General features: G+C 36.4%; 1 protein-coding gene across 1 annotated transcript; it reads right to left on the bottom strand.

Moving 5' to 3' along the window:
- Positions 1-6,928: 6,928 nt before the first annotated feature.
- Positions 6,929-12,205, bottom strand: LOC107084722 (apoptosis regulator BAX-like). Its single transcript, XM_015374682.1, has 6 exons — positions 12,119-12,205; positions 11,511-11,559; positions 8,525-8,683; positions 8,275-8,410; positions 8,083-8,187; positions 6,929-7,885 (listed from the first exon to the last, which is right to left on the bottom strand). Exons 1-6 carry the CDS (start codon positions 12,144-12,146, stop codon positions 7,787-7,789), a joined length of 576 nt encoding a protein of 191 aa, XP_015230168.1. The 5' UTR covers positions 12,147-12,205; the 3' UTR covers positions 6,929-7,786.
- Positions 12,206-12,372: the final 167 nt, after the last annotated feature.

Raw genomic sequence — 12,372 nt, 5'->3', positions numbered from 1 at the left:
TAACCATTAAAACAACTATTATAATTAATTTCAGATGGAATTATTCACATATCTGTATTATGTTAAACTGCACTTCTAATATTCAACGCTATGACGTAATCGGCCTACAAATCTGGCCTATGGAGGACGCAGCCCATGAATTCGAACTCACCCATGGATTCTGAGAGAGTGGAAAGGCAATGGAATGCAAAGCACGTCCACGAAAAGCTGGAGTCAAATAAAATGCAAATAGTTCTCATCTAAAGAGAGGACTTTGGATGTAACACTAAGCAACAATAAACATCCTGTTCTCTGGACACATCCAACTCCTTTGGTTTCAGTGCTTAGTCTCCCCCTTCTTTTGGGACTTCAAATCCTAAGTGGATTGTATTGTTTTTATTATTTTATCATCCCTGTTACTGGTACAGCTTTTTTTATTCAAGTCAGCTTTCTTTGAGTATATTTGGACACAGCATTCTTGTAACAAAAAAAGGCCTTTTTTAAACTAACCATTCTTGTTGAATGTGACAGGATCCTGTAGTCCATACCGTGGCCATCACACAACACGAATCACTGAAAGTGCTTTTCTTTTAAATTAGTGTAATATCTACGTTTTCTAAAATGCCAGTATTGAATATTTCTGACAATATTCTATTTTTCAGAGGTACCTTTAATTCCTAATTATTGTCCAATTAAAAAGGATAATCGTTATTTTTATCTGATCAGGGATGCTTGAAACAACACGTTAAGATGGATTTTTAACATTTTTAACTATTTAAATTATGGCTTATAGCTTATTAACCCTTCATAGGGCACTAAAAATTTGACAATCAAAATTTCAATAGTGTTATTGGAATCCAGGACAAGACTTTATTACCTTTGGAACATAAAAAAAATATGGATATTTTCATGGCAAAAATTAATGTGGAAACGCCAATTTACCCGAATATATTAAGAAAAATAACCCAAGTTGTTCTATAAGAAATTCATTAAAAACACTCTGAGGGTGAAAGAAACTCATTTTCCTGGTTCAACATAACCTTAGAGGCATTAATGCTGATACTGGCACTTACATTTTTTGTTTATAAATCTAAATATAATTGTTAATTAGGCTTAACTTTTCAATTAGATTTTTACTTTTTTTTCTTAACTTAAATAAAAGCATTTTTACGGAAGAGGATTAGGGCCACTGGAAAAATTAAAAAAAGTTAACTGATTTTTAAATTTTATTTCAGTTTAATATGGGAAGAAGTCAGAATTCTGACTTTTTTCCCAGAATTTCTGACTTTATTCTCAAAATTCTGACTTTAATCTCAGAATACTGACTTTAATTTCAGAATTCTGAATTTTTCTTCAGAATTCTGACTTTAATCTCAGAATTCTGAGACTTCTTCAGTGGCCCTAATCCTCTTCCGTACACTTTAGCTCAATGGCTTGTAGGTCACGTGATCAATTGTCTCAAAATCATTGTTGGATCATAGTACTCCATGTGCTTCAAGAGTTGCACCTTTTATTTTTGGATTTCAAATCTTGAAAATCGCTTTGCACCTCCTATGGAGAGTACAAAGAGCAACAAGCATAGATGTAGGTTTTTAAATGGGTGTTAAAATATCTAGCCAAATTGAAAGATTTTTCTTCAACATTTTTCCTGAAAGACTTTAAATTAGTCATTCGGACATGTAGGTTTGTGATTAAAGAGGATGGCTTTGCTTTGATTAGTAAAACAAAATCAGAATTTTGACATGTCTGGTTATAGAAACCACAAATGTGTCCAAAATACTGAACTAATTTACAGATCAGTAATAAAGTAATTTAAAAAAGAGAAACAAATCATTTAGAAGCCTGTCCTCTGGTGTTAATGATTATGTTTTTTTAATACAATGACACTCCCACAAAGTTACTACAATCTGTTGTGTTTAGGCTGCTTTTCTTTCCTGGCAGTAACCAGTCTTCCCACTCGGCCCAGCATGTCTAATCATGACCGCTCTCTGTGCTCTGGCATCCTGTCCTCTCTCTTCTCATGCCGGGCAGGAGAAGTTTTAAAGTCCTCCATGACGTGCATCTTTTCTGAAGGAAACAAACGTTTTAAGAATAGAAGTGGAAACAAATATCTTGTGTCCTGAACGTTTTTAAGATGTTTATGCTTCCAAACATTTGAATTGTATGGTTGAATTACCGCCTCTGTATGAGGTCAATTTCTCCAGAGATCTGCTTGTCAATGACCAGATTCTTTGACACAGGTGTGTGAAAGCAGAGCTGCTGCATTTAACAGGTGCAGGTCACTGACCCTCCAGGACTGGAATGAATAAAATCCTGTATTTAACACATCTTATTCAGATGGTTGCAGGTTAGTAAAGCTGGTTAATCAGCCATCAACTGAAATTAGGTGGTTCAGAACTTTGGAAATATTCAGAAATGCAGGGCAGTGCGCCTTCAGGACTGTGGTTCGAAAACAGTAAAATACAGCAAATATCAGCAGAAAAATTATTTACTTTTAATAATCTGTGCTGAACATTCTTTACCGTAATTAGTATATTTAGGTGCATTAAGGCCTTTGTAAATGAATTAACACCTGTAATATAGTTAAAAGGCTATGCAAAATTTTATGTACACTTACCGGCCACTTTATTAGGTACACCTGTCCAACTGCTCGTTAACGCTTAATTTCTAAGCAGCCAATCACATGGCAGCAACTCAGTGCATTTAGGCATGTAGACATGGTCAAGACAATCTCCTGCAGTTCAAACCGAGCATCAGTATGGGGAAGAAAGGTGATTTGAGTGACTTTGAACGTGGCATGATTGTTGGTGCCAGAAGGGCTGGTCTGAGTATTTCAGAAACTGCTGATCTACTGGGATTTTCACGCACAACCATCTCTAGGGTTTACAGAGAATGGTCCGAAAAAGAAAAAACATTCAGTGAGCGGCAGTTCTGTGGGCCGAAATGCCTTGTTGATGCCAGAGGTCAGAGGAGAATGGCCAGACTGGTTCGAGCTGATAGAAGGGCAACAGTGACTCAAATAACCACCCGTTACAACCAAGGTGGGCAGAAGAGCATCTCTGAACGCACAGTACGTCGAACTTTGAGGCAGATGGGCTACAGCAGCAGAAGACCACACCGGGTGCCACTCCTTTCTGCTAAGAACAGGAAACTGAGGCTACAATTTGCACAAGCTCATCGAAATTGGACAGTAGAAGATTGGAAAAACGTTGCCTGGTCTGATGAGTCTCGATTTCTGCTGCCACATTCGGATGGTAGGGTCAGATTTTGGCGTCTACAACATGAAAGCATGGATCCATCCTGCCTTGTATCAACGGTTCAGGCTGGTGGTGGTGGTGTCATGGTGTGAGGAATATTTTCTTGGCACTCTTTGGGCCCCTTGGTACCAATTGAGCATTGTTGCAATGCCACAGCCTACCTGAGTATTGTTGCTGACCATGTCCATCCCTTTATGACCACAATGTACCCAACTTCTGATGGCTACTTTCAGCAGGATAATGCGCCATGTCATAAAGCTGGAATCATCTCAGACTGGTTTCTTGAACATGACAATGAGTTCACTGTACTCAAATGGCCTCCACAGTCACCAGATCTCAATCCAATAGAGCATCTTTGGGATGTGGTGGAACGGGAGATTCGCATCATGGATGTGCAGCCGACAAATCTGCGGCAACTGTGTGATGCCATCATGTCAATATGGACCAAACTCCCTGAGGAATGCTTCCATCACCTTGTTGAGTCTATGCCACGAAGAATTGAGGCAGTTCTGAAGGCAAAAGGGGGTCCAACCCGTTACTAGCTTGGGGTACCTAATAAAGTGGCCGGTGAGGGTATATATATATATATATATATATATATGGCTACGGGCCACTGGCCACTTAAGCAATAACCTCACAATATAACACGAAGAATTGAGGCAGTTCTGAAGGCAAAAGGGGGTCCAACCCGTTACTAGCATGGGGTACCTAATAAAGTGGCCGGTGAGTGTATATATTCACTGCATAAACAGGTTAGAATTTGAACTAACTGCCTGAACGATCTGCAGACATTTTAATTTGTGAAAAAACACAGTTCCAATAATTTTTTAATGCATTTCACCTCTAAAAGTTACATGAGGGAAAATAATATAGCATGAAATAATATTTTTTTTTTAAATTATGAATGTTCTCTAAGAAAAAACAGGCCTGTGTTACACTTACTATCATCAGCTGATAGTGTGGATGGCAGCGGGAAGTTCTCCAGCATGCTTCTGATGGACATCCTGGTCTTTGGGTAGCAAACTGATAAATTAATCCACCAAGTGTTCAACTAAATGCATTTTCTTTATGGTTCTTTCTTTGTCGTCAACATGATAGTGTTTATATTTTTTCTAGTTTTTATCAGTAATCTAAGTTTTTTTTTTTTTTTTACAAACAAAACTTACAGGCTTTTATACACTTAAAGGCAGTTTGATCAGAAAGTTAACAGTGTCAGTTGATAAAAAAACAAAAAAGTAACGCACAATGAAAACCTTATAAAAAGGGAAAACTAAAATAATCAAATTGTCTGCTGGAGTCACATTAAAGGAAAGATTCTCTATACAATTATAAAGACATTATGCTTTCTGTTCTGAGTTGCATAGTTTCAAGGAGTCGTTCAACAGAGCTAGATTATTAAGAAATACCACACACAGTGATTTAATTTTAGCAAATTTACACTTGAACAAATAATTGAGCCAAAATAAAACGATTATTTAGAAAAACTTTTTTTTTCTCCATTATTACACCAAATGTAATTACTTTATAATTTAAATGGTTTATCCTTCCCCAGTTAAAGAAATTTTTAAAAACAGAGCAGTAAAAACAAGTTCCTCAGTTTCTATGTCTGTATTGAAGACGGTACACTTATTCTCCACAATATTAAATTTAGAATAACAAAAAAAAAAAAAACACCACTGGGATAAATGTCTATTTTAAAATAAACGTCTTTTGCCTTGGGTTGAATAGGAAACCAAAAATATATATATTTTTAATATTTGTCAAACATAATTATATCATCAATATTTGTCTTTTCAGAGGTGATTGGAAAATTTTTGGATAATGCAGATCTAAGAAATTTGTAAGATTTTTTTTTTATCCATAGATACTGAGAGAACATACTCTCCATATATATCAATGAGCCTTTAATAAAATAAATAAGTGCATATGCAGTTGCATTAATCACCTCAGAAAACTTCTGACTAGAAAAAATGATATATTTATGATTAAAGTCTGCAAAATGCAGAAAGATCCTCTGCTATTTGATGCAATATGGACCAAATTCCCTTTTCCATCCAAACTTAAGAAGATATTGATGCACAAAGGTTTATTATGAGGGGAGAAATTATTTTTAAAGATAATTTTCCAATTATGGAGAGGTTGTTCATGAAATCTAGGTAATTTACAGTCTCCAATGTATAATGGAAGACAGCTTGTTCATTCTCCTCTATCAGCTAACTTATACTGGTGTGTCACATGACCATATTAAGGTCCTTTGATTGGCTAAAAGCAGCTAGACTCTTTTCTCAGTTGTTTTGGCTCAGATTTAGCGGGTACATTTTAATTGTTGCATTTGAATTTTAGCTTGTGAATTTCTGTAAGCAAATCTTTGCATTTTACTTTCTTAGATGAATTTCTGCAGTTGAATTTTTGCAGCTGATTTTCCTTAATTACCGTAGTTAATTTCTGCAGTGGAATCTCACAGCCTTTTTTTCCCCTGATGAATTTTAATTAAAAAAAATCAAATACAAAATTGCAGATTAAAGTTTCAGTGTTATAAAATAAATTTCTAATTCCAGTTAGATTGTTCTACTTCCATAGAAACAGAACAAAGAATAAGTTAAGAACAATCAAGATATTGATAAAAATGTCCTAAATTTCCATTATTCATTCATTTACAGCAAAGGGCTATTTTTAATTACCAAACACTACAGTCTGAAGCTTATCTATTAGTAAGAAATAGAGAAAACAGCTCAATATTAACAGAAGTAACCAGAAGTAGAAATTAGTTTGAGCTTTACCGAATGAGCTGCTCCTGCTAATGTGCTTTAGTGCTTTCAGTTCAAGAAAGTCAGTTTAAACATATCCATCCCAAAAACTTAATTTATGTAAAAAAAAAAAAAAAAAAAAAAAAAAAAAAAAAATTATGCAAACTTTACATCTTGTACAGAATCTTTCTGTTCAGTTAGGGACCCAGAGGCAGCTGACTGTCAGAGATTTAAGGGAGCAGGATTTTCATCTAGGAAGTAATAACTTAATGGTGATTCTGAAGAGGCTTTAAAATATGACAAGGACTTGGATGGAAGCTACCATCAGCTCCGGAGGCTATACTCTTAGACGTGTTCATATCAATATGGGTCATTTCCAGTTAAAAACTAAATATTCTAACATTTTCAAGAATGCTAGAGGACTCCTGCTTTTATAAAAAGCATTTCATGGTAACATGCCAGTAGGAAAACAACGCACTTGAAATGAAAAATAAAAAAAATATATAACTTCCCCAACAATTACATTAGTTGGAAACACATTTCTAAGTGTAATTATAATCTAAATTTGCATTCTAAACAAGACAAGTAGCACGAAAAAGAGTTTAAAAGATTTATTTTTTTCACCACAACATAAGTCACTGCAAAAAAAAGGTTTTCCAGGGAACCTTAAGACCCCCCCGTACAAATATGATAGAAAAGGTGAAAACTTGGAAATATCAGTGATTTCATTGTAAAAAAAGCAAACACCAAGGCACTGACCAACAGAGAAAATGTATAAAAATCCTTTTTGCTGCATGATGTGGCAGCAGTTTAAATAACTGTCGCAAAATACAGTACTGTGTGAAAAGTGAGGTACGCAGCACACTGCTTCCTGTGTATGCAGCACAACTTCGTTCATCGGTCAAAGTACTCGTCTGCAAATACAAAACAGGTCTTTTTTTTTCAAGATTTTTAAATAGGAGTCACATTAAGGTTGTATTGGCTTTCCATACATCTCCCCCAAACAGCAAAGGTTTAGATCTATCCAGGCGTTTCCGGTGAGTTTGATCACAGTTCAGTTCAGGCCGAGCTTCTTTGAGACTATAAAATGATTGAATTCAAATGTAAATAAAATCTGTACTTAACTCATTATTTAGTCACTCTCTTTTAGTCCCAGAAGTGAAAAGAAGATACAGATTCATGGTTTGACAAATTAACTGTCTGAGGCTAATGGTTACAGAGGGCGTTTCCCAGCCTGCAGCTTCTCAGTTAATCTAACAATGACTCCCAAAAATGAGACATTACCTCAAAGCATCATACTGTATGTCTGTAGACGGCAGTTTGTTGATGACTTTCATGAGGGATTATTAATAAATACATAAACATGAAGACTGGCTAGCATACCGAGATGATGATAATGAAAAAGAAAGAGTGAACTACAAATAAAATAACAGAAAGACCTTCTTCCAGCAGAACTTTAGATTTAGGGGCAGAAGTAGATTGCAGTGACTTTGTACCAAGTAAAAAATAAATTATTCTAACTTCCTTCTTTGTTAAAGTCTGAATTCCTCCCCATCTTTCTTATTTTGTGCAGGTAGCACAGTTCTCCTCAGTGGCACATGGATCAAGGGTACAACAGCGCTTCCGGTTAAACTCCTAGTTTGAAAGGAATTGTGGTTCTCCGTGTCCGAGTTTCACTTGTTCAGCTTGTTTCCTTTGCCTTGGCTTGTTTCTGTTTACCCTTTGATCCTCTTCTTTTCGCTCCTGTTGCCTCAGTCGTAGCTTCTTTGCAGTCTTTCCTCTCCCTTCTTCTCAAACGGGCCCTCACATCTTGCGCATGACAAAAACAGTGGCAAGAACTCCAGCCAGGAAGACACCCACCGTCTGCCATGTAGGCGTGCCGAAGTAGGAGCGAATACCCTCCTAAAAAAAAACAAAATATACCTTACCTCATTTGATCAATAGCTATTTGATACATTATAGGATATTATTAAACATCAAAACTCGCCAGAGTTTGGAGAATGACCCAAATTATTCAGAACGCAAGAAGGTCTGAATCAAGGGAGGAAAATCATAAGCAAATGAGATTAATGGAGTGCTCATTTCAAAGCAGACCTTACCCAGCCACCTTGCTCTCTGATCCAGTTGATCACATGATCCCGGATGTAGTCTATGGTCCAGTTGATTATAGTTCTGATGATTTCTGGAATTTTGGTGATAAGGGCCTGGAGATTTGATTGAAAATCAGTTTATTATTCAGTAGTGATTCCATAGCGCCCAAAAGGGAGATACCGACGTGGAACTTTACTCACTTTTATGACGAGTCGACAGGCAAAGTAGAACAGCGCAACCACTCGACCCCAGTTGAATCTACCATCAGAAAAGATCTGAAGTGCCACTTTCATGAAGACATCTTTTGTTGGTTTGAGGGCAGAGTCCTCTATCATCCTAAAGAAAACATGATGTAATTCGTAAGTGGGTGTTTGTATGTAAGGATAAGCTATATTAATTATTATTCTTTTTTTTTTTTTTATCATTTTTGTTTGAATGGAGCTAATCTACCTCTGCAGCTCCATGTTTCCATCCAGCTCATCTCCAATCTGCTGGAGACACTGAGCGAGCTTTAAATGGTTTGGGTCACATAGCTCCGTGGCACCCAACTGTTCCCGGGTCACATCAGTATCGCCGTCTACGTGCCGCCGAATCCGCTGGTAGATGAAACTATTCAGGGGCAAACCAAAGAAGAAAAGTTTTATCTGCGGGCTACAGATTTTTTTTAACTTTGTAATAGAATATACAAAAACATAAAAACGGTAAAAGGTCTAAAGCACAGGATGCCTCACCTAAAATAAAGCAGTAAATGCTAAAACTAAGGCTTTGTTCACACCGCAGGCCTTGATGCTCAATTCCGATTTTTTTGCAAAATCTGATTTTTCTACGTTGCCGTTCATATTTCCAAATATATGTGACTTGTAAATGATCTCCTGTGCGAACTGCAGTTATACAATGCAAGTGTCCCGCATGAGCAGTAGAGGACACAATGATGTCACAGGCCTGCATGCTCTTTTTTTCCGGAAGTAAACATGGATGGTAGTGCCGGCACGCATCTAGCAATCTTTTCCAACCATAAAAACACAATCTTTTCAATATAGTTAAACATTAATACTGCTCTCCGCATCATCATCTGCCATGGTTGTTGTTTTTCTTGCCACTTCTGTGTAGCAAGACGCAGAAGTGGATGAATCCGACCTGAACTTTCACACACATGTTGCATTTGAAAAGATCAGATTCGTATCGGATTCAGGGCCACATAGCCAAGTCGCCTGGGTCAGATGGGATAAAAATCGTTGCATATGGGCAAAGAATTCGGATTTTGGTCACTTCAGGCTTCAGTATGAACGTAGCCTAAAAGATTATCTATTTCTTTAGCTTATAATATCCTAAAAATTATTAAAAATAAAACTGAATATAAAATAAATAAATATAAAACCCAAAGTGATATTACAGTAAAATAAAATAACAGTTATTTAATGTCTGGAGGTTTATTTAACAGCAGTTTAAAAGTTTAAAAACTGCCACCTGTTCTGCTTCCTATTAGAAAAGGCTTGATATTAAAATTCAGCATCAGGATTATAATGTCAAATTATAGGTTTCCTGTAAATGTCCTAAAGCATGTATTATTATTAGGGAAGAACCAGGATAAATGGCATCAGCAAAAACTACTAGATTTAGTTTGAACTAATGATGTAGCGGATTTGGCATGTGCTTTTCAGTCTGCAGCCTTTAAAAAAATAAAATAAAATAAAACAACAAAGAAGCTAAAACTGCTTTATTAAAGCCTTACAAAAGTTTTTTAGATGGTCTTTATGAGTTCCCCATCTTTTACAAAATTAGAAACATTTGAACTACCTATATACTAGGTAGGGCTATTTGTAAGATATTTGTTCCACTGAGCATTTAGGAACCTGTTTTCAATTGTCATTTAATAAAAAGTAAATAAGAAAAACAACTCAATTAAACTCAACTATGTAAAGCACTTCTTAGCTGTTCATGGTTATTACTTTATATCCTCAATATGACTAATACACTGCTCATCTGATTACCATCTGTTGACAGTGACACTAGTACAGTGGCTCCTCAGAACAAATGCATACATCATTACACCTTTTCCTATAAATTAACACTGAAAAAACGTTAGAAGAAAATTCAAATTTGAAATTTTGGTTGAATATTGTAACGAGCCCACAGATTGTGATCGGTCGACATTCTCAACCCTTTTCCTTTTTCTCTCTGTTGTTTTCCTCAAGACCGCACAACTTTCTACAAGGTTTAACACTTTTGGTGCACAACAGATCTGCAGTCACCTATCCCTAAGAAACATAGGCATACATATTTTCCAACAGGGCCTTCATATGGTGGAATGTTATATAATAAGATGAACATTGTTTCAAACCTAACAGGTCTAATTTCACTGACGATGTGTTCAAGCTGCACCGGCTAGGTGTTTCAAAATCTAAATCTACTATATCTGCATTTTAAAATAGTAGTTGATTTTATTTTTTTCCAGCCAAAGTAAAAGCTGAGCAGAACCACTGCAGCTCAGGCGGCAGACGTCTGGTCTAATCCAAACTGCTGCAAGAAAGTCTTAGGGAAAGTCGTAGGGAAGTGGCTGTTCCAACGGTTGCGGTTCTGAATTCTCCCAAGTGGTGCCTGACTTTACACGAGTGAATAAAATGAATGTGGTTGGGCGATTAACAAAAGGGCGGGATTCTTGTGGCGGAAGGTTTGCAAGCAAGTTTGTTTGTGGCCGGTGTCTTGGAAGCATCTTGCTAACCAGCTAGCAACTTAGTGGTAGTAGGTTCCTAATGGGAAATTACATTGGGACCAAGTAGCGCATAGCAATGACACTGTCAAGTAACATTAAGGAAATATGCAAGAGGAGGAGAGTTTTGTGCCTGAGGTTGTGGATGAGTGTCATTTTTTATTTTGAAGAGCAAAGCAGGGACGAAGTTGTTGTATAAGGCTTACAGCCGTACATGTTTGAGCCCTTGCCTCGCAACGCTGCCAGTTCTGTTAGATCTACGCCTGCCGAAGACACAGACGTCCATCCCCTTGAACACTGGGACGGAATTCAATGGTAAAGTCAATAATGTCTCATATTCCTTATTTGAACTGTTGCGTAAATTAGATGTGACATATGAATCAAGATACTATGACTGAAAAATTTGATTGATGACCGTTGATATATGATTGGTTGAATTTAGGTGTTAAGATGACCAAAAAATCCCCACCGATTTTAAGACAGGATTTTTTTTTTATATATAAATTTTCTAACTTTTGGGACAATATCATCTGATAAAGAGTACATTTATATACATTTTTAAGCCAGAATGATTGACACTTAAATATGACTTCCCTACTACTTTAAACTAGCAATACAATATTAAACATTGCATACTTGGAGTATTTATAAACTACTAAACTGAAACAGTAGTAACATCCATGTTCATTTCTAAAAGAAAGCAAGTTAGATGTAAAGTAAACTTACTCCTTTAGCAACACAGCTCCAACTTCCACCATAGGATCAACCGGATTCCCTAAGAAACAAAAGGTAAAGATGAGTCACCTCACTTAAATGTTGATACATCGAAACCTTGGAAAGTCCCATGAAATCATTTTCCAACAAGAAACCCCCCTCGACATTCTTATTAAAAACTTTTTTTACTTTTTTTTTTTTCCATAAATATTCCAAAAATAATTATTTGATAGGAAAACTATTCAGAACACAGAGCTACCATGTCAAACCCAGTGCATTAGTTTTAGGTAAATTATTTGATGTCTTTACATGCCAATAACTCCAAGCCGACTGGCGAATATTAGCGTTTTTTCAGTGTGAAGAAAAAGACAAAATGTAATGTCAAACTATCTCTGTCTCGCTGTTGTCTCTAGAAAACCTCCTGAGCATCAACGCTAACACTTAGCGGTTTTGCTAAGCTAACCTCAGTCATAGCAACGTTTTTTGTGTCCGACAGATTGACTCAAAACTAGAAAATCTGAAGCAAATCACTAAACTAAGATGATTCCGACATCCATCAAACATCTTTAAACGCTGTCACAGTTTGTATTAATAAAAACAGAGGGGATGCTAGACAGTACCTTGGTCACCTCCACCTCCTTCTGCCATTTTGCTTTTTCCGTCTGCTACTTCCGCACAGTCACGTGACTCATTTTCTTCTTCGCTCCTCCTTGGTGCTGATGGGAGTTTGAGGCACAGAAAGCTTCTCAGGTGAATCACTTGTTATCTACGCATCATTTACCGCAAAGGTGCCTCTTATCTTTGTTAAGACTATATATATATATATATATATATATATATATATATATATATATATATATATATATATATATAT

This window comes from Cyprinodon variegatus, unplaced genomic scaffold (genome assembly GCF_000732505.1).
Source record: "Cyprinodon variegatus isolate N-32 unplaced genomic scaffold, C_variegatus-1.0 Scaffold108, whole genome shotgun sequence".
In the NCBI taxonomy this organism is placed as follows: Eukaryota; Metazoa; Chordata; class Actinopteri; order Cyprinodontiformes; family Cyprinodontidae; genus Cyprinodon; species Cyprinodon variegatus.
Note: the sequence above shows the minus strand (reverse complement) of the source record. Positions and strands in the feature narration are given on the sequence as shown.